The sequence below is a fragment of the Pipistrellus hanaki genome (assembly GCF_964339955.1).
Source record: "Pipistrellus hanaki genome assembly, chromosome: 2".
In the NCBI taxonomy this organism is placed as follows: domain Eukaryota; kingdom Metazoa; phylum Chordata; class Mammalia; order Chiroptera; family Vespertilionidae; genus Pipistrellus; species Pipistrellus hanaki.
Genome location: NC_140504.1, coordinates 163,330,620 through 163,352,977, shown reverse-complemented (window position 1 = coordinate 163,352,977; position 22,358 = coordinate 163,330,620). Strand labels below are relative to the sequence as shown.

The 22,358-nt window shown below is 45.7% G+C and overlaps 1 protein-coding gene across 1 annotated transcript in view; it reads right to left on the bottom strand.

Annotated features, from left to right (window-relative positions):
* FYB2 (FYN binding protein 2) overlaps nt 1–21,731 on the bottom strand; it is a gene marked incomplete at its 5' end in the record, with an annotated part of 89,186 nt that extends 67,455 nt beyond the window's left edge. The window contains one exon of the mRNA XM_084873815.1: nt 21,504–21,731. Within this exon, the coding sequence (XP_084729941.1) occupies nt 21,504–21,731 (228 nt within the window). The remainder of the gene's footprint in view (nt 1–21,503) is intronic.
* Nucleotides 21,732–22,358: the final 627 nt, after the last annotated feature.

Below are 22,358 nucleotides of genomic sequence, written 5' to 3'. Positions count from 1 at the left end.
CCTCTGTGGAGCAGCTGAGGCAGACATTCCCATGCTGTGAACTGGGCAAATCAGTGGGTTCCCACCGGGGCAATACCATGTGGATGCTGGATTTTCCCCTGAGCTATAGCATAAGAGCTAATCCCCAGCCCCTCTGGAAATTCTTGAAATAACCTATTATAAATCCCTTTTTTTCTTTTTCTCCAAGTGGCAACAAGAGGTTTGTTTGTCTACAACACAAAACACTGAACAATACATCCTGGTTTGCTTTCCCTCATAGCACCTATCAGCACTGATCACACTATCTATCTCCCTCCCAGAGAATGTAAGCTCCTTCAGGACAGGTACCTGAGTCAGGATGTGCTCACTGATGCAGCACAGCACTTAGGAGTATATTTTGCCCATAGTGGGTGCTCAATAAAAAGTTGATAAATGGATGAACCCTTTCTTTATAAGTCTTTCAGCATCCTTTTAAGAGAGGTACAACATTTTACTTGTGCTACTTTCAGTACTATCCTCTGTTTGATGAATGAATCAGTATGCCAAATATTTAGAAAAAGGAGCAGGTTCACGTTTGTGAACTGTAACTACATAATTAACACCCCTCCCCCTCTTCCAAGGGTATCTTAGAATACACACAGAAACAAATTATCTAATGTTATAATGACAGATGATAACCCCAAAATAGACTTCTGACCTGGGCTGGGCAAGCTGCAAATACCTCACAGGGGAAGCAAAGATCAGAATGATTCCAAAGATATTGTGGAAACAGCCTAAGATAAAAGAGAGTGGTGTCCTCTAAACAGAAGAGGGTTATCTCTTTGATATGGAAATTAACCAAGAAGGTAGCAACTGGCCAAAAGAAACAAAAGACATTGCTATTTCAGAAGAATGGGGACCTCAGGCCACCCCCAACCCCCATCCCAATGGTGCACCAGGGGACCTGTGGCAATGCCCCCAAGTCTAAATTCCAGTTCTTTAAATGCAGTAGTATTATATATACAATAGTGACCTGTGCACAAAATTCATGCACATTAAAAGGGAATTAATCAGAGGAAATATTTTAATATCGCTAGTTGCCCTTTCTCAATAATAGAAATGTCAGAGATGAAAGAAAATTAGTTAAATGTATATGAAAATCTTCCTCCTGCCAGAGTCTGGGGCACACCTTGGGACCCAGAGTCAAGTCTCCACCCACCTGCACATGTATCAAAATCATGTGAGACCCAGACCAGGCCAGTCCCACCCACATTGGGTGAGATCCAGACCCAGACTGCTCCAACCCATCAAGCCCTGCTGGGCAGGGGGTGCAGCCTCCGGTCCCCTGGACTGGCACCAGGTGGGGGGGTGCAGCTTCAGGTCCCCTGTCAAGCCCCACCAGGTGGGGGGTGCGGCCTGAGGACCCCAGCCCTGGTCTAGTGCTATGCAGCCTCAGATCCCTGCTGATTGCTCCTTAAGGCTCGTAATAGGAACTTGGCCTCCACTCTGGGTGTAGCCATCTTGTATTAAGGAAACCCCCACCTCCACTGTGGGCTCTGCCATATTTGTAAAGGTCAATTTGCATATTCCCTCTATATTAGATAGGATGGATGTATTTAGTCAAACTAAGAGGGAAAGACTTCATCAAACAGAGGCCTCTCATTTAATATTTATTTTTCAGGGACCTAAAGAATAATAATAATTAATACCAATAAAAGAGGAATATGCAAATTGACAGTACCTCCACTACACCCACAAGCCATGCTCCACCAGCCAATCAGGAGCGAGTATGCAAATTAACCCAACCAAGATGGCTTTGGCCACAGAGAAAGCAGAAGGCTTGGGTTTCTCCGGCAATGGAGGAAGCCAAGCTTCCCACCCGCCCTGGCCGACCCTGGTCTCCACTCAAGGCTACAAAGTTTTAATTATAGAAGATAAATAAATCTCAACAAAAATGGCAGCAGCCATGGAGCTGGAGAGAGCAGGAAGCTTGGGTTTCCCCTGGCAATGGGGGAAGCCAAGCTTCCTGGCTGGCCTAGACCTCTGCTCAAGGCAACAAAGTTTCAATTATAGAAAATAAATAAATCCCAGATACCAGGACCTCCTCTTGGGTTGTCAGGGGCTGTGGCCAGTCTGCAAACCACCACAGGCCCCTTGCCAGGCTGCCCCACGCCCTAAGGGAACCCCCGCCCTGATATGGGACACCCTTTAGGGCAAACCAGCTGGCACCCACCCATGCACCAGGCCTCTATCCTATCTAATAAAAGTAATATGCAAATTGACTGTCACTCCAACGCACAAGATGGTTGCCCCATGTGGTCAAAAATGGCTGCCCCCATGTGGACACAAGATGGCCACCACAAAATGGCCAGCAGGGGAGGGCAACTGGGAGGGACCAGGCCTGCAAATGAGGGCAGTTGGGGGCCATCAGGCCAAGAGGGGAGGGCAGTTGGGAGAGACAAGGTCTGCAAGGGAGGGCAGTTGGAGGTGATCAAGCCTACAGGAGAGGGCAGTTAAGGGTGACCAGACAGGCAGGGGAGGGCAGTTAGGGGAGACCAGGCCTGCAGAGGAGGGCATTTGGAGGTGACCAGGCCTGTAGGGGAGGGCAGTTAAGGCTGGTCAAGTTAACAGGGGAGGGCAGTTAGGGGAGACTAGGCTGGGAGGGGAGGGCAATTGGAGGTTACCAGGCCAGCAGGGGGGCAGTTAGGCATCAATCAGGCTGGCAGGAGAGTGGTTAGGGGGTGATAAGGCAGGCAGGCAGGTGAGCAGTTTGGGAGCCAGCAGTCCTAGATTATGAGAGGGATCAGGCCTAAACCAGCTGTCAAGCATCCCCCACGGGGTCCCAGATTGGAGAGGGTGTAGGCTGGGCTGAGGCACACTCCTTTCCCCAGTGCACAAATTTCATGCACTGGGCCTCTAGTAGGCCTTATATGACATTGCCGTGTGCCAGGCACTATTCTAAATACTTACTTTATTTAAGACTTATGTTTAACCCCATGTTTTTCTAAGATATAAACCCAGATATGTGGTGAGGCACCTAGAGCTTAAGTAACTTGTCCAAGGTCACAGTAGGGAAGGGTCAATCCTGGGTTTCAAATTCATACTAAGGATCTGGAACCCATGCTCTATCTTGGACTCCTTAAACTTCAGAATCTGTTGGTGGGTCTAGAAATTTGCAGGGGGTTGGGGGGGCAGGGAGAGAGGCTACTATTTTTTTTAGAATTAACGCTAATACTTGATGAAAGGAGCACAAATTCTGTAATACTAGTTTCTTGGGAAGTCTATTTTCCCTTTGCAAGTTTCAGAGAATTAATCATGTTCTGTTTTTCCTATCTTCATCATCCTTAGCAGCAACTATTATGTGCATGTTAGTCTCCACAATAACCATGTAAAGTAGGTATTGTTATTGCCCCAGAATTTATTAACTTTCCCAGTTTACACAGTTTGAAAATGGTATGGAAATTTGAATCCAAGTCTCTTTGTCTCTAGGACTGGTCTTAACTATTCTGCCAGTATACCTTACAAATTTAACTCTACCTCATAGACATTTCATAATCAATTTTGTACATGTCACACTTACTTTAGAAATTATGTAGAAAATGTAGCTCTAACCACATCTTTTAAACAAACAAATAGACAAATAAAAATCCCAGGAAAGCAATTTACATTTGCTTTGAAAATACTCTCTCGGGCTTTGGTTATTTATTCTGAGATGAGAAAAACATTGGCTCTAATATAATTGGGATAGTTTTATATTTTTTAATACATTATATTGCTACTGCGACCATACACCTTGGATTTTCAAGGTAGTCCTGATTTCATGCAATTTAAAAGGTGATAAGAAAATACAGAATTAGATAAAATACAATTTGGTGTTAAACCCTTTCAAAATGAATCTACAAATGAGCATAAAATCACCTGTCCTGATTTCTAGTTTATAACATACTAGAGGCCCAGTGCATGATTAGTGCACTAGTGGGGTTCCTTGGCTTGGCTTGTACCCTTCTGCAATCTGGGACACCTCAGGAGATGTTAGAGAGCTGGTTTGGACCCAATCCCTGCAGGCCAGGCTGAAGGCCTCTAGTATGCATATAAGATCTTTGGTTAATCTCTTCCTGCCCTTCCCTTCGAGATTCATCAATCTGTTCCATATTTCCAAGCCTGTGGTTTCTGCTCCTGCATTGAGCATCTGCTCCCTGGTGGTCAGTACACATTGTAGCTATTGGCCAGTCACTATAGGCTTTTACATATATAGACTAGAGGCCCGGTGCATGAAATTCGTGCACTATTTAGGCAGTCAAACATCCCTTTCACAATCCAGGACTGCTGGCTCCCAACTGCTCACCTGCCTGCCTGATTGCCCCTAACCACTTCTGCCTGCCAGCCTGATAACCCCCTAACTACTCACTTGCCAGTCTGATTGATGCCTAACTGTTTCCCTGCTGGCCCGATAGTTTCCAACTGCCCTCCCCTGACAGCCTGATATTCCTTCCTTATTACATACAGTTTTTTCTTTGACACATTGGACAGTGTACCTGCCGTGGTCTTGACAAACCAGTAAAACTTTAAACCCAAACTAAAAGTGTCATAAAATAAACTTGTTAAACAGGAATTTCATGAGACCTTGGAAAGGTGAGATCATGTGGTTATTTCTTCCTTCTTTTCCTTCTCTTTCCTTTTCTTGATGTTTCACCTTTTGTCCTTTCTTTCTTTTCTCCTTTTATTCCTTTTCCGTCTCTAATCACTCTACTGGGGGCAAGGGAAATTCCAAGGCTTTTTATAGGTGTGTGTGTGGGGGATCATTCCATGGGGGCACAGGCCCTTTGGAGGCTGACACCCCAGGCTGCCCCAGGGAAGGGATAGCTCTTAGGGGCACAGCTGCCTCCCAATCCTATATCCCCTGCCTCAGGCTGTGGATGGGAGCTAATCACTGGAGGGTAGGGAGGGTGGGGATAGGCAGCTGCAGGCACTTCCCAGGCCCACAGCCCAGGCCAAGGCTAGGAGCAAATTGCACATGGGGGTGGGGTGTTAAGAGGGTAAGAGGGATGGGGGGAGGGCACAGCAGCCTCTCAGGCCTATGGCCAGGTTGTAGCTGGGTGCTGATCTCACGGGGGTTGCAGAGGTGCGCTGCCTTGCAGTCCACTGCATGGGCTCCACACCTGGGAGCTGATTGTGCTTGGGTGTGTAGCGGCCTCCCAGGCCACTGCCCAGGTCATGCCTGGAAGCTGATCGTACCTGGGGTGCGTAGCTGCCTCCCAGGCTACTGCCCATGTCTCAGCTGGGAGCTGATTGTGCCTGGGGTGCGCATCTGCCTCCAGGCCACTGCCTGGGTCAAGGCTGGGTGCGGATGGCGCGCTGAAGGTGCGAAGGCACGTCCCAGGCCAACAGCTGGGGCCTCGTGCTGCCTGCTCTCAGCAGCAGCCCTCTCTGGGCCTGAGAGGACTGGGCACCACCATCTTGTGTCTATGGGTGCCGCCATTTTTGTTGCAGAGTGATGGTTAATTTGCATATTACTCTTTTATTAGGATGGTACAGACAGCTGCTCCACCCTCTTGCATTTTGCCTGTTGTGGCAGGCTGCTGGGTGACCCTCTCCCATGTTATAGTTCCCTAGGTTTACTCACACCTATAGCAGCACACATCACACAACAACACAAGCTGCAGTTAGTAAGGCCCACACATGCTCAATAAATTAGTAGTGATTCAAAAAGTGAAAACATAAGTACCAAAAGGGGAACACACTGTTTTGATGCAGATTTCTTGATTTAAAAAGAAAAGAAAACCAACTTGCTTTTGATTCTCTGCAAGTTGCTGAATATTTCCTTATGTATGGCAACATAAATGGCAGCGGTTTGCCACACACTGACCATTCTCCTTCTGGTACATGAGTGCAGGAGCCTTAAGGAAAATGTAAGCTTAAAGTCCAAAGCACAGAGAAGGCAATAGAAAACAAAAAATTATGAGCCTAATAAGAGAGGCAGTAATACCTGTCAAGTCCTACCTAAGATGGAGAGAAATAAAAGGCCATTAAAAACAGCATCCTTCAGGAATAAAAGGGCTTCGATCCAAATTTCACTCCTCCAAGGGCCATAGTAATGTCAAAACAGTCATGTTCCAGGTACCAGTGATTCATTCTGAAGCCCCCAGGAAGGGGCAGGAACAACAGAGCATAGAAGTGCTATTTGAAAGCCTCCCATCTGACCTCTGAGCAGACACAGGATGGAAAGGTTAGAAGCTTACATCACAAAGGTGTGAGAATAGCTGCATACCCCATTTCCCATCAAGTCAAATCAGAACTCTTTTTCATCCTTCATGTTCGGTATGGGCAAGAGCTGTGACCTTGAGCAAGCTACTAAAGTTCTCTGCACCTGTAAAATGGGGCAAAGAATGCCCACCACACGGGACTGTCATAGGTTGCAGGTAAGTGTATACAAAGCCTGGAAAGTGTCTGACCCAGGTCTGTGCTCTTGGTAAGATTGCTCCTCATATGCAGTATACTAAAAGGCAGGTGCCCCAAGTTCAGCATGCTACCAAACACCTCCCCCACAGCCATGGAACTGCTCACTGCTGATTTCAAGCCACCCACACAGTCCTGCATGGTCCTAATAAGAGCACCATACCTCCCTCACAACACATCAATGATTCTCTCTCCTCATTATGTTTTTCTCTCTCTCTCTCTCTCACTCTTCCTTCCACTTTGAAATAAATTTATATATTTAAAAGAAAGCCAAGCTGGCCCACTAACACAGGTCCTTATGTCCCACAGATCTCTCTCATATGCCCAATTGAACCATATTTTTTACCCCTCCCTCACCTCCCCATCCCTTCCACTGTCTGGAACTCACAGCCAGTAGTTAGCAAAATTCTTCATGTCCTCAATCTCTTCTATGAACATGACCTTCACCTTCTTGCTCTGATTCAAACTGGTATCTTCATAAAGACACTGCTTCCTCAGATGCTTTCTCAAGTGTGGATATTTCTTATACACTCCTCACTCCTGGGCCAGGAGGTGGGTAAAACGTTCTCTTAGCTCCTCATTGCCACTTCCACAAAATTTCTCCTTTCTAGGAAACACCAACTCCTTCTAATAGCATTCTAAACCAAACCCCCTCCTTCCTCCTGCTGCCATAAACATCCATGGTCATTCTTCTTTATTTATTGAAGATTTTAGCACCTGCCTCACTCCTCTCTCCCCCCCTTCCCTTCCTTGACAATGAGCAATTTAGAATCCATTTAGATAATCCTTCTAACACCCTGGGATTTTGTCCACCCACCTCAGCCACAATGTCCACAGACACACCTTAGACTTTGTCAATCCCAGTAGCTGGACCTTTTTCAGCAGATAGGTGTCAAAGATCCTGCTCTTGGATTACTACCTCCCATCTCACCCACTTCACTTGCCTATTCTGTCACCCCACTCCAGCAAACCGTTTGAGTAGTTTGATAGGATTAACCCCTGGGCTTCAACAGTCTTTTCTGTTTACTACCCCTTGCCATCTTTATTTCTCCACACACACAGATTAGGTCCCACCACTCTCTGGAATACATCAACTCTCCTGCCTCCTTCCCACTTCCTATGAATTTGTGCCAAGGTAAGAATACATGTGCCTAGAATTCCAACCCTGGTTAAGCTTTCCTCCTCTTCTTTATTTGTCCCTGGAGTGCACCCATGATAGCTCCCACTGTGCAGTGTGTAAGAGCTGGAATAATCTATTAGAGCAGGAGCATGTAGGACTCATGGTCCAGGTAAGGAATTGTGGTTTTGTCCAGTAATCGTTAGGAAGTCTGGAAAGGCTATGAGCAGGAGAGTGACACTCTAGGTAACCTGGACTCATTCAAAGCGCTGTGGCTGACAAATCTCTTTTGGTGTATGCTACTTACCACTTTCCATGCTCTACTGTAATCACACAAGTAGATGCCTCATCTTCCCTAAATCTGTGAGCTTCCTGACAACAGGTAGAAGAGCATACCTTTGGAGAGCCCATGGACTCAAGCACTATGCTTTAGTCCTAGCAAGCACTCAATAAATATCTGCCAAGTATTGGATGAAATGAACAGCTAAATTTCTGGGGTAATGCCCTAGAGGAGATGTCCTACAAACTTCGCTTCTGTCAACGAGACATCTAAAGAGCAGTTCTTACATCACTTCATTATTAAACCCTTTAATGATCCCCCATTGCCCTGATGAGAAATTATTCATTCCTTCAGCCCTCTGATTATTTCCTGCTTTTATAATATCTTCAGCTTCTTTTCCACCACTTCCTGCCTCTAACTCACCCCTCCAGTGAAACTGACCTTGCCTCTGTGCATTTGTTCATGCTATTCCCTCTACCTGGAATGCCTTTCGGTTCTTATTCACCTGCCTAAACTTAGTCAATCTTTGTGATTTCGCTGAATTATCAATCCCTCCCAGAAGCCTCTTTCAGGTGGGGCTAAGAGTACATGTTCCATGTGTTATAGCAACTTTTGCTTACTTCTAATTTTCCATTTATTTAATTTTATTAAAAATATCTATGTGTCTGTTTAACCCACCTTCCATTTACACTTGAGGCCCTCAGGGGCATAAACAAATCTGTATTTGTTTTTTTACTTATGCTTCTGTCACTATGCCTAGGCACATGGCATAGATCAACAATACTGGTATGTGTTCTTCTGAATTGCAATGAGCTGATTAGAAAGTATTTGGATGTATTTATGCATGGAGGGAGCTGAGGAAAAATTAGAAGTAATTCCAGACCAAAAAATCTGAAAGGTGCCTTAAATTATTAGGTTCCATCTCAATCTCTTACTCTGTCTGCAGGCACTGTGCCCAGCAGCATGCACACTTTGCTTCCGTTACTGTGACCCTGGGCTTCTGAGTTGTGCCCTTGAAGATAGGGACAAACTCGAGGATCAGAGCTTCTGAAGCTTGTTCAGGTCACACAACTAATGCATATCAGATCTGAGTTGGGAACCCAGCCCCGACACAAGAAGCCCGTGATGTTTTCAGACGAACTCTATTTGATCGCATGCCTTTTCTCTAATCTTCATTTGTCTTTACCCAAATGCATCCAACAATTATTTATTGCATGCCTGAGAGAAACATAAATGAATAAACAGACCCGGGTTTTCCAGTGGAAAAGATGGAAAAGGAAATACAGTGATAACACCCCATGATTACTGCTGGAATCGGGCAGCCCTAGGGCAGGTGGAGGGAAAGACTAACCAGATTAGAGGAGTGCAGAAAGCCAGACGTGAGAACAAATAGGAGCTTGGCTGTTGACAAAATGGGTGCATGACAGGTGGAGGGGCATGTAGAAGACCTGAAGCCTGAAAGAGCAAGCAGGTTGGGTTTGCCAGGTGGGATTATGGCTGAAGTGGGAGAAAGGGAAGGTGAGAAAGGGGGTGAAGCTGCATCCAGAAAGTACCTGTAATCCATTGAAGACAAACTTAGCAATACACATTTGCATTTTTATGGTTCAAAATACCTTCCTGACTCTATAGGGAGATAGTGCATTATTATTTATTTTTTTAATTAATTTAAGAGAGGGAGACAGAAACATCAGTGATGAGAGAGAACCATTGACTGGCTGCCTCCTGCACGTCACCTACTAGGGGTCGAGCCCACAACTCGGGCATGTGCCCTGACTGGGAAATGAACCGTGACCTCCTAGTTTATAGGTCGACACTCAACTACTTGCCACGCGAGATGGTGCACTAGAAATCGGTATTTTGCAACTTCCCTATCCCCTCACTCAAGGCATGGGCCTGCTCAGAAATGCCCAAGCACAGAGAAAAACAAAGGTGGATAGCTGTTCATGTCAAACAAGTGAGGTTTATGATGTCTTCTGGAAAATCAAAAAACCAAAAATAAAAAACAATAACAACCTACCCAAAACCACAATGGGTTCAAGAGCACTTCAAGAAATTAAAATGCTGCCAGTTAGCTGCATTTTATGGTGGGGGTGGGGGCCTCCAAGAGAAAATTGTGCCACACCTTCTCAGAGGCCAAGTTCAAAATGCAGGTCCCCAGTTTGACTTAGTGAACAGCCTGGGGCTAAGGGCCTGTAGCCAGACTTTATGGTCTCTGCACAGGGCCAGCCCTCAGCCTACCCCAGACTGGCCTCCCCGACACACTTCCCCTGCTGGGCGCTCCTTGGCACTGAATCTCCGGGCCAAGAAGCTGGAAAGCTCACAGGACACTGGCTGCCAGCATGTTGGAAAATTCGACCACAGAGCGTCCTTATTTTCAGGGCTTCCTGCTCTCCAGGCTGCCCTCTCGCACCCCAGACGGAACAGTCACTCAGTGTCCTTTGGGTTTATGACAGTTTTATTTAAGGTGCAATTTACTGAACACTGAAAATAGAAGGCCTGAATACCTTCTTTGAGCCACTTTATTGCTTTCACCCTACACCGTATGATGTAAATGCTGTAGCCAACGTGGCCATTTCGATTTCTTAGATTTGTTTTTTATACGAGAGTTCCAGCTGCATGCAGAAACAGTCAGAGAAATCAAAGACACCATTCTAAATGCAACGGAGACAGGTTTCACAGGTGTTAGATGATTTTGTTGTGTTTTTGAAAGAAGAGAAAGCAGCTTCTGTCTGGCTTTCTGTCTATGCAGGACCTTCCTTCTCCAACAATAGCAATGGAAGTCACCTTTCATCACTGCCATCACCGTCTCCGCCTCTACGACCACTGACCACCATGGGTGCCACCACCACACGGCACCATTCACACAGCCTGCAGCACTGTATCGGTGCTTTTCAGAAACAGCCTCAGAGTCTCCCCACAGCCTGGCAGGGCAGACTTTATTAAACCCATTTGGTAGATAAGGAGGCCAGGAGAGAGAGCAGGTTAGCTAAGAGATTAGCAACCACATGGTGACTTTGTAATCAGACCAGCTGTGTTGGAATCTGGACCCTTTCCCTTTCAAATAGTGTTTGAACTTGACCTCCATTACCTCAGTTTTCTTATCAATAAAACAGCAAAAATAATATTATTTACTCTATTGTTGCCTGTTAATTTAGATAATCCATGTGTTCAGCATAGGGCCTTGAGCCTATTTTCTATGATGCTAGTTATTATTGTTATTATTATAATTAGTGTCGTCAAAGTTTGCATGATTATTCAGAGGTAAATTTAGATATAACAATCAAATCTCATTCTAGAACTCAAGCTCTTTTCCTTCCCCCACACTGGGTTGGACCCTTTCATGCATTTTCTCGCTTGGACTTCCACGGTGCTAGGAGAAGCAATGAATTCCCTTTCACAGATGAAGAAACTGAAGCTGGAGGGGCCACAGTGCTGACCTAAGATTCAAGAGCTCATAAATGGCCAACCTTGACCTTTAGACCTCCGTCCCCCAGTTCCTTCTAACACACTACACACAACCTCAACTTGGACCTCCAAACAGTCCATAAATGCAACTAACGAGTATTTGCAATGCCCTTCATCTGGGACAAAATATCTTTAGTCAAAGCTGATGTGCAGCAGTTTTGCACTTTCTGAATATGTATTCTGCTAATCCACTCGCCACACCTCAGGATCTTCTCCACTCAAAGAGCTGGTGAAGCCAGAGCCTCGTATGAAAGAGGTTTGCAGCAGCCATCCATTACACAGCAATCCCTGACAAGGACTCTCAGCAGCAGCTCCCAATTTCCTCCACCTGGGAGGGTGCCAGCTGTGAGGCCAGCAGCACAGTTTTCAGCCCAGCTGTTTCCTAGGGAAAAAGCATCTATGACTCTTGGAGGTATCCATAAACTGATGGATTTACAGGGAAACTGTGTGCTGTAGCAGAAAAGCACTGATAGGAGAGGCCTGGGTTCCACATCTGCCTCTTCCGCTCCCTAAATGTGTGAGTTGAGACAGCCACTTTATATCTCTTCCCTACCTGTGAAATGGATATGCTTAATTATAGGTGAGAGTCAACCAATGCTTTTTGCATAAGAGGGTGAATTGACAGCAATCTCTGTCTAGCCTTCCTACTTGCCTTTTCAGTCAGTAGTTTATTCAGTCAACAAATGTCAACCCTCTGTATCAAATGGGAACCCCATCAACAACGTTGCACACCTGTAGGGTCATGGGGATCACATAGACCATTCGTGTATACTACTGTGTAAACTGTGTACCCTGATTGGACAACTCAGTGGCCCCACTGCCGAAGTAAGTGGTGATGGTGGTGAACAAGTGCTCCCTGTCCTCATGGAAATCACAAGAAAATAGGCTGTTTTAAAGGACAACAGAGATTACTCATTCAGTCATTCACTCAATAGCTAGCCGAGTACCTGATAGGTACAAGGCATGTGGAACTGCACTGTAAAACACCATACAGGTGTAGGATTAACAGCTTCTTTCCCTCTCATATCCCCTCTAAATACTTACTGTTCTTAAAGCTTCTTGTCTTATGTCCTCTGGTTCATTCACTGTACAGGAAGCATTCATTTCTCTCTCTCTGATTCACCCCTGGGTTTCTGACCTATTGCTTGGGGCAGAGAGGACAGTAACTATTTGTGGAAGTAATGAGGGCCTCTATGCTTTTGCACACATTTCATCCTCTGCCTGGAATGCTCATTTCCCGTATTTTCTGAAAAATAGCTGTCTTGCTTGACTCAGCTCAACTGCAGAGGACACCTTCTGTCAGAAATGCGGTGAGAGGTGGTGGTCCCTGCACTTCTCTCTGCGGTGTTTACTCCACTGTTAGTGTCCTTTCAATCTTTCTCTTCTTGCCCAGTCTACATTAAGTGCAGCAGTAGGGCAAAGAACATGGGCTTTAGGGTTGAAAAGTCTTCAGTTGGACTCCTCTCTCTCTCTAGGTTCTGGTTAGGCTAGTATTTCCATTCTCTGTCCCCTATTTCCCAACGAGTAAAATGGAGATAAAACTATTCACATCATAGGACTGCCATGGACATCAACCCTGCTGGGTGCCTGGTACAAAGAAGGCCCACATAATGATACTTTGATAAAAGTAGTTGTGATGTGGATAAAGAGATTGAGGAGGAAAAGGAGGAAGAAGAGGGGAGGAACAATGATGTTCATGATGATCTTGATCATCATAGTGGTTTTGGCAATGATTAAATGATTACCTGTGACAAGAATACTTGTTTCGGAAATAAGTACAGAATAAACTGGCTGATGGTTTCAGATGGGAAAATGTTATCTGTTCTGATAGGGTGGCACTTTAACTTTCCAACAATCAAAGTGCTTCCATTTTGGCCGCCCTCTCCTTCACTGACTTCAAGCATCCATAGGGTTTCTTGCGGCTTTCACTCTACTTGACCCCATTGGTTCTACTCATGTTTTGTTGAACAAAACTTCCCTCTTTCTCCCCTCCCCTTCCCATTTCCCACCTTGCACCCAGTCCAGCCACCAAAGCTAGTTCAGAACAATGGACAGCAGCATAAAACCTGGTCAAATTCAATCCATACAGCCATTTCACACTCTGTCCTGAAATTTTCCCTTATCTTAATCTGCAACCTAATAAAGGGGACCCTAGTAAAGAAATAATAAATTTACTTGTTTGTTAGCTTATTTATTTATTTATTTATTTATTACAATCTGTGATATATGCTCTGAAAACAACAACCCAACAAATTTGTGGTGAATAATAGTCAGGAGAGGCTAGGACTATGATAGGCTGAATAACAACCCCTCCCAAAGATGCTCACACCCTAATTCTCAGAAACTGTGAATATGTTACCTGACATGGTAAAGGGGATTTGGAAATGTGATTGAGTTAATTGTCTTGAGAAAGGAAAATTATTCTGGATTATCCAAGTGGGTGCAAAATAATTAAGGCTCTTTGTAAGAAGAAGAGAAGAAAATCAGAGTTTGGAAGATGTAAGGATGGAAGCAGAGGTCAGAGAGAAAGAAGATGCTGTGCTGCTGCTTTTGAAACTGAAGGAAGGGGCCATGGACCTAGGACTGTAGGTGGCTTTTAAGCTGAAAAAAAGGTAAGGAAATGGGGTCTTCCCTAGAGCCTCAGAAGGAACTAGCTTTGTAGACCCATTTTATACTTTTGATATTGAGAGCTGCCAGAGAGTGAATTTGTGTGCACTAAGTCACTACATTTGTAATAATTTGTTTTAGCAGCAATAGGAAAATAAGATGCAGGCTCTGAAAAGAAAACTTCAGGGTATATAATGGTTAGGAAAGGTTAGGATTTGTTGTAACCAAGCAACTCTTAAATCTTAGTGGCTTACCCTAAAGCTCGCTCTTGCTCTCTTTAACTTTAAGATATTTGAATATCAGAATTCAGGGTGGTATTTGAAGACCATTATTCTATGTATCATTTTGCAAGTGAAGATTCTAAAGTCACGTGGACTCACCACCAGGGCCAAGGTCAGTTCTAAACAACACTATCCCTACCTGTATGGGTGGGAGAACTGACCCAGGGAAACACAACTCATGTCAAAGGGGGAACCATTTTAATAAGATGTAAACCAAGTTATTATGATTCCAACTTTTAAGATAGGAGAGCTAAGGTTCAGGGAATTTATGTCCCAAGGGGTGGGGTTTGAACTTGAACTTCTGGTACTCTTGCCCATGCTTCTAACCAGTATTACACAGCCCCCTTTGGGTATGCATGGCCCTCTCTCACCTAGTGCTGGTGATGAGGAAAGACAATGCCTGGAAAACCCTCCCACCCTTTGTAGCTTCCAGCTCCACTGCACTCCTGGGCTGGAGCAGAACACAGAAGACATTCCCAACAGCAAGTCTAGAGATTGAATATTCTTTACTGAGTCAGTCTTATGAAGCTAAAAGTCAGTATCTCTTTAGCAATGCTGAAGATAGCGAGGATTTACACCCAGGAGGTAGGGATGAACACCTTCACCTGTTGATAGCGTTCATTGGAAGCATTCAAGCAGTTGCAGCTATATGCTGAAACAACTTTGTAGATGAGGGCATTGACAGGCTGTGTTTCAGCTGGGAGATTTATAGCCTTTTTTCACTGTGAATGCACTGCTTACTATGAAAGGATATCTTTTCTGAGGGAGAAACTTGAGGGACAGAATGTTTTGACTCTACCATTTACCCTGGGGTTGTATATGGTCAAAACTGTTTTTGTCCTTCCAAGCAGAGACTAAGAGGCAAGTTGAGTCCTTGGGTTTCATGGTGCAGGTGTGGTGGGTGCCTGTCTATTTACAGCTAGCTCTGTGCTTTCCACGGGCTGAGTCTGTTCTTCTAGAGCAGTGGTTGGCAAACTCATTAGTCAACAGAGCCAAATAGCAGCAGTTCAATGATTGAAATTTCTTTTGAGAGAGAAATTTTTTAAACTTAAACTTCTTCAAAGGCTACCTCTTCAAAATAGACTCGCCTAGACCGTGGTATTTTGTGGAAGAGGCACACTCAAGGGGCCAAAGAGCCGCATGTTTGCCGACCACAGTTCTAGAGTTTCTGGGAGAGAAGACCTCTTGTGGAATGTAGCTTCTGGGTTTGAATCTCAGGGCCACCACCTGCTGGTTGTGTGACCTTCAGCAAGTTATTCAACCTTCTGGGTCTCTCAAGGAAAGAGCCCACCTGCCTAATGGCGGTGCCCACCCTACAGCTGCTGTTGTGAGTTAACACATACAGAGGTGGGCACAAGTAGGTTAATAATAACAATACATAACACAATAATTAATAAATAAGTGATAATATAAGAATAAACTTTGTGTTTTGTGTACTCACGACTGTAAACCTACTTTCGCCCAACCCTCTATAAAGCACTTAGAATTAGGCCTGGTCTGCATTATAGATGAAATTATCAAATAGGTTTCATTAGGCACACTAAGATAAGAAAATGAATCTTAGGGAAGAAGACTGACTTGTACAAGGCCTCATAAGTGAATGACAGACCTAGATTCAGATTCTGGTCTTCTGATTTAGAACATTTGTAAAAACATTTGAACAACCGGTTACTATGACATGTACTAACCACCATGGGCACACATGGAATATGGCAGGCATCAGCAGCACCGTGGCAGAGCATGATACATGACAGTTGTCAGTCCTGGCAAGATGGTAGAGCAGGTGAGTGGGGGTGCCAGACTAAGATGAGGTGCTGGTCGCTACCATCAGGGCAAGCCTCTGGTGGTTACTGAAAATTCTTTTTCCCATGCACCATGGTCTCACCTGGAGCTTGCACCTGCTGCTGGCGCTGGCTCTGCTTGCACCTGCAGCAGGCACTTGGCACAGGTCCCAATTGTTCAGCACCATCAGTGGGTGTGAGTGATGGCTGCTGGCCCTGATCACCCCTCAGGGCTTCTCTACCTCCCTCTCCTCTTGAGGGGTGATCAGGGAAGCAGCCGCCACTCCCACTCACACTCAATGCTGGCACCGACCCTGCTTGCACCTGCTGCTGGTGTGGGCCTCAATTACTCTGCGCTGTCAGTGGGTGTGAGTAGGGCGGTGCCATCAGTGCATGAGAGCAGAGGAGGTGGCAGGAGCAGGGTTGCTGGCTGACAGGGGACCAGGGCTGTGGCAGAAGAGGCTGAACAGGGGCTAAGACCCGCCCCAGTGCCCACTGCAGCCTAGTGGCCCACAGTTCCTTTCAAGGTGCACAAATTTGTGCACTGGGCCCCTAGTTATGATCATAAAGAGGAACCCAACTAAGAGTTAAGAATGGGGACTCGTGAGTCAGAGATGTCTGTGTTTGCATCCTGACTATACCTCATCCACAAAATGCAGTAATAATCAGTAATAATATTGTAGGGTAAGAAGTAAACTTTAAATATTTCCCGTATTGTGATCCAAAATTGCTTATTATTTATGAAACATATTATCTGTAACTCCTCTGTTTTTTAACATGTCCTAACCAAAGGTTTGAACTAATCTTTAAAAATAAAGAATTTGCTATTTTAGATTTTTACAGATGAGAAAAACCCAATCCAAGAGTCTGCGATCAGGGAGGAATGAATACTGACCGCGATCCTAAGATTATTTCCATCCCTAAATGTTTTCCACACTAACTGGTAATCAACACCTCTCCGATTTCTTCTCTAAAGAGCTAAACACACCTGCCATTCGTGTTGAGGTCAAAACAACAACATGGTACAAACACCTCCCAGGTTGATGGGGGAAGGGCACTGCCCTGAGTATTTGCATTAATTCTCTTAATTAATTTGCTGATAAAGTCCAACCCTGAGCTTGCCAGGCCTGCCATACAAGGTACCCTGACTCAGTGGCTTAAACAACAGATATTTTTAGTCTCACAGTTCTATAGAGGCTGGAAGTCCAAGATCAATGTGCCAGCAAGATTGGTTCCTCCTTAGGGCTGAGGGAGCCTCTGCTCCAGGCCTCTTTCCCTGGGTGTGGATGACTGTCTTCATGTTCACAGGGGCTCTCCCTGCATTTTACATGTCCCCTCTGTGTGTATCCCTATGTCCTCCTTTGCACAAGGACACTGTCATATTAGGTTAGGTTGGCCCTAATGACTTCACTCTAACTCGGGTACCTCTGTAAAGACACAATCTGCAAAGAAGGCCACCTTCTGAGTAATAGAGGGTAGAACTACAACATATGTATTTGGTGGGAGGGGACCCAGTTCAACCCATAACAGTTCATTTATTATTACTATAACATTGTGATTTTAGTGTGTAGTCTACCTTTCAAGTTCATTGTGCTATTTTAAGCTCTTTGGTAAAAATTCAGTTGATGGCTAAGAGGTGAATATTATGATCTCCCTTTCCAAATGAGGTAACTGTGGCATAAAGATATGAAGTAACTTTCTCAAAGCTGAACAGCTAGTAAATGATAGATTTAGAAAATGAGACCAGTCCAGCTACCTCAGTCCATGCATTTAAGCATCAGTCTGTCCTTCCTGTGTGAGCAAAGCTGAGTCCTTTCTCTCCGGGATCTCACAGTCCAGTCCTTGGTCTTTCAAATGGCTGGGTTCATGCAAGATGAAGGAGATCCACTGTGAACAAGGGGCTAGGGAAGGCTTCCCAGGGAGGCAATATCTTAGCTGAGTCTTAAATGAAAAACTAAGCGTTCTGGAGAAAGAATGTGTGTGTGCGCAGCAATAACACATTGGAACACAAGTGATGTGAGGCCAGGAGGCTGGAGTGGGAGCATATAGGGCAGGTACCAGAGCACCTTAGCCTTGTCAGCCAGGCAAAAGGTCTGGGCTCCACCCCACAGGCAATGGGGAACAACCAAAGAGGGTACAGCAGGGGAGTGATGTGGCCAATTTCACAGGTTAGAACTAGCGCTCCTGTGGGAGATGGTGGGTACACAGTTTGGAGGAGAAGAGCTTGACTCCATGGGAAGCTAACAATGGGTCAGTGCTGCGGGGTAGGACTGGCCTGGTGACAGCCCTGTAGGTGTACGGGTCACTTAATGTTTCACCATCAAGGACTAAACAACACAGTCCAGTCACGTTTACCTACCAGTCTCTGTGCACAAATGAAATGGAGGTGGCCAGTCCTTTAAAATTGTGACTGATGATCTTTCCTTTCCCCCTTCTCAGAAATGCCTTGGAACTCACAAGAAGCCTTACCCCTAACACTCTGATCTTAATCCCAGGGCCCTCTACTCTCCCATATACTAAATACTAGGGTGCACCAAACGTCATGCTAGATGATGATAATCTAGTATCTTAATCATACCTCTTGCCTGAGCCTCTCCCTTGAACTATAAACCCAAATATCCAACTGCCTACCTGGACCCTCACCTTCCAATTTACTGTGAATACAGCTGACTCCTGATCTTTTGGCAAATCTGTTCCATCTTTTTCTTTTTTTAAATATATTTTTATTGATTTCAAAGAGGAAGAAATTATCTAATAAAAGAAAGCATTTGAGAATTAAAAAAAAAAAGAGAGAGAGAGAAAGGAAGAGGGGGAGAGGGAGAGAGAGAGAAACATCAATGATGAGAATCATTGACTGGCTGCCTCCTACACACTCCCCTTTGGGGATCTGGGAATTGAACCTGCAACCCAAGCATATGCCCTGACCAGGAATCAAACCATGACCACCTTGTTCATAGGAGGTGGATGTTCAACCACTGAGCCATGCTGTCTGAGCAAACCTATTCTATCTTTAATCATCTAATTAAATGTCAATTCTTCCAGGTGCCCAGGCTTCACATCTGCACATCCCTTCTATCACATTATTTTTGTCCCATGCATTAGTAAGTCCTGTTGACTACCTTTTCTGACCAGAATCTAACCATTTCTAACCACCCTCACTGCCAAGACTCTGTTCTGAGCCACTGTGCCCACCTGCTTAGATTTTGTCAACAGCCTCCTACCTGGTCAGACAGCTTCTAACCTTGCTCTCTTATCATTTGTTTTCACAACAACAGCCAGATGATCCCTTTAAAATATAAATGGGATATCCACTGTGCTACTCACAAACTCAGGTGCTCTCCATCTCACTCAGGGAGGAATGTGAAGTTCCTGCATTGGTCTGCAGGGCCCTACCAGGCTGACACTGCCTCCCACACTATCTCCATTGCCTCCTCTGTGCTGGCCTTTCTGGCCATTTTATTGCTCTTTGAACACAGGAGACAAGCTTCTGCTCTGAGCCTTCACATGTGCTTAAATTTCTCTGTAGAAAGTAATTTCCTAAGATACCCACATGATCAACTTTCTCACTCCTTCAAGTGTCTGCTCTAAAGTCAACTCACAGCCATGCCTTTCTCGAAATGGTCCCATTGAAAACAGCAGCCTCTCTTACTAGAGGCCTCTTGCTCCTTCACCCCTTCCCTGTCGACTTAAAAAATAAATAAAACAAAATCCTCCTTTTAAAATGTAATACTCATATTTCTCTTTTGATATATTTCCCTCTCTCTGAGCAGAAATAGTTGCAGAACCACATTAGCTTAACCTTAGCCCATAAAAATGTTATTAGCTAACATGCCCTTTTGTACATTTTCCTCTAAATTGCCTAACATTCTACCTGTTTTGTTATTGTAATCCTTGCTAACAATGGCTGGCTTATAACTGACACTCAGTATTTGTTATTGACAGATCTAAGGTCACACTCCAGCCCTGCTACTGGTCAGCTGTGTGATATTGAGAGCATGATAACCTTCTGACCGCCAGTTTCCTTCTCTCTGGCTCAAAACAACAACAAAACAAGCAAATTAAACAGGGCAAATGGTATTGCTCTCGCTGTGTTGCCATGCAGATGAACTGAAATAGTAGATGCCAGTGCACATCCTGGAACATCAGAAAGTGCAAACTATATGTCCCTTATTTTTCCTACAACCACACCAACCTATTTATTCAGCCTCACATTTTTCCATGAAGGAGGAGCTTTACAAAGGTTGCTAAAACGCAAGGTGTGTGTTGGAAGGGGATAAGGTGAATAGGGGAGAAGGGGATTTGGAGGAGGGAAGATGAAAGCAGATTGCCCTGGCTCACTCTTTTCCAAAGCTCGCTGGTTGCACTGGAGCTTAGAGCACTAGTTAAGTATACAATTTTACCTATATGTTCCCAAAAATTCTAGTTTAGCACTTCTTAGTTGGGATTCAGGAATCTGTATTTTTAACAACTCTAGCAGGTGATTCCCATCATGAGAGAAGTTTGGGAAACACTGCACCAGAGTGATGGGCCACAGAGAGAAGGAGCCCCAAGCCCTGGGACACAGGGGCAGCACTGAAAGGGTCCTGTCTCCATTTGAAGCCAAGCCTCTGAGGGAAGATGCATGATTCACAGCAGAAAACAGCTTCATTCCAAATGCATGATAAAGAGGATATGGAAGCAAAACACATCTCAGCACTACCCACCCCCATCCCGGAAAGAAACTGATTTATTGAAGAGAGGAATAGAATAGTTGGAAAACTGAAGAAAGAAAAAGCAAGATGTGGCCTATCAGGCGGAGAAAGAATTCTCCAACTATGCAAGCTGCTCACCGCAGGGAAGAAGTGATTTCCACCTGGCTTTGTGCTGGGGGCACTTTCCCATAGAAAGCACCTTGGATGATCTCACGAACTATAACATGCTAGTCCTACTCAAAGTCCTCACTTAACTTTATTAACTCACTTAACTTTAAACCAAACAACCTACTTGTAAACAACACATTTCATTGTAGGCTAATGGATAGAAACCAGGGATTAGTTATATGAAAAGACCTTGAATGAAAACTGCCCACATTCCTACTTGAGCAACAGGAGGATCCACTCCCTTGCCTGAGGCCACACAGCGAATAAGGAGCAAAGTGCACTGAAAAGCCACAGGCAGGGCAGCCCTGCCTCCAGCTCTCTCCCCTCTGCCCAGGGCGCCCATTCACCACCAGGAGAAGACACAGACCACAAGGGCAAACACAGAGAAGCCAGCAGGCTCCTAGACCAGCTGGGGGACTAGTTAGAAACCTCTCTAGCGGGATGCGCGCTGGGGTCCCTCACGCCACCGTCCTGGAGAACTCTTGTCCCCTTACCCTCCACCCTCCGAGGGGCCACAGGACACAGTACAACCTGCCTCCACCCCACTTTCCCGGGAACTAGATGAGCAGGGGCGGCGCTGCACTAAACCAGGAGGTGTCAGCTTCTAGGACCGCCTTTCCCCGCGGCTAGCTCCGTTGGGAGTGACTAGACCCGGTGAGACTGACTTAGAGAAGCCAACAACCGAGCCCCAAGCCTTACCGCGTCCATGGCTTTCCTCCGAGGCAGAGTCTGGGACACAAACCCAACTTCCCAGAGCTGGATTCTGGGGCCGAGGGAACCTTTTGTGGCGCCTGCGCCCGCCAGGGAGCAATCGCTTTCCCGGGACACACCTGAGCCCAGGCTGCGCACCTGCCCCACCTGGGCGGCGGCTCCTCCCTCGCCCGGGGCTGGGGCCGGAGCAATCCCTTCACTGGCTGGGCAATCCATGGCCCAGCTTCCCAAGAACAGGCGCCTACAGGGGGAAGAGGGAGAGAGGGAGACCCTCCTGTCCTGCCCTGGTGGGCAAGAGGCTCTCTCACCACTGTTCCCCAGCAGGCACTCTCCAGGGGAGTTTACTGAGCCGAGGCGGGGGAGTCAGTGCGGAAGGGGGGCTGCAGGCTCTTGTTAGTACATAACACTCAGCTGGACAATGTAATCTCCATCAGTGACAGCCTTGGCCTATCCCCGCCCATTGGGAGGACTATAAAGGGGGACATAGCGTGCCTAAACCCTAGGGCGGTTTCGTGGATGCCAGAGGGGGAGTGGCTATCATGGAGCATCTGTTTTAGGCCAGGTGCTGTCTAAGCATTGGGGTACATTGTCATACTTCCATCTGACTGTTGTCATACTTCGATGTGACTAGCCCTGGGAAGACAAGGGAACTGAGCCTCAGAGAGACCTTATAACCCGCCTCTGGTCACACAGGTAAAAGATAGAAGCTTCAGGATTTGAACCCAGGTCTGGCTAACTCTAAAGTGCTTTTGCTTTTGTTTGTTCTGACAGAGCTGGTGCTGGAAACCCAACCCTCAGCTCCCAGTCCTCCCAGAGCTCACCCTGGTCCTGGGGTTTGGGAGC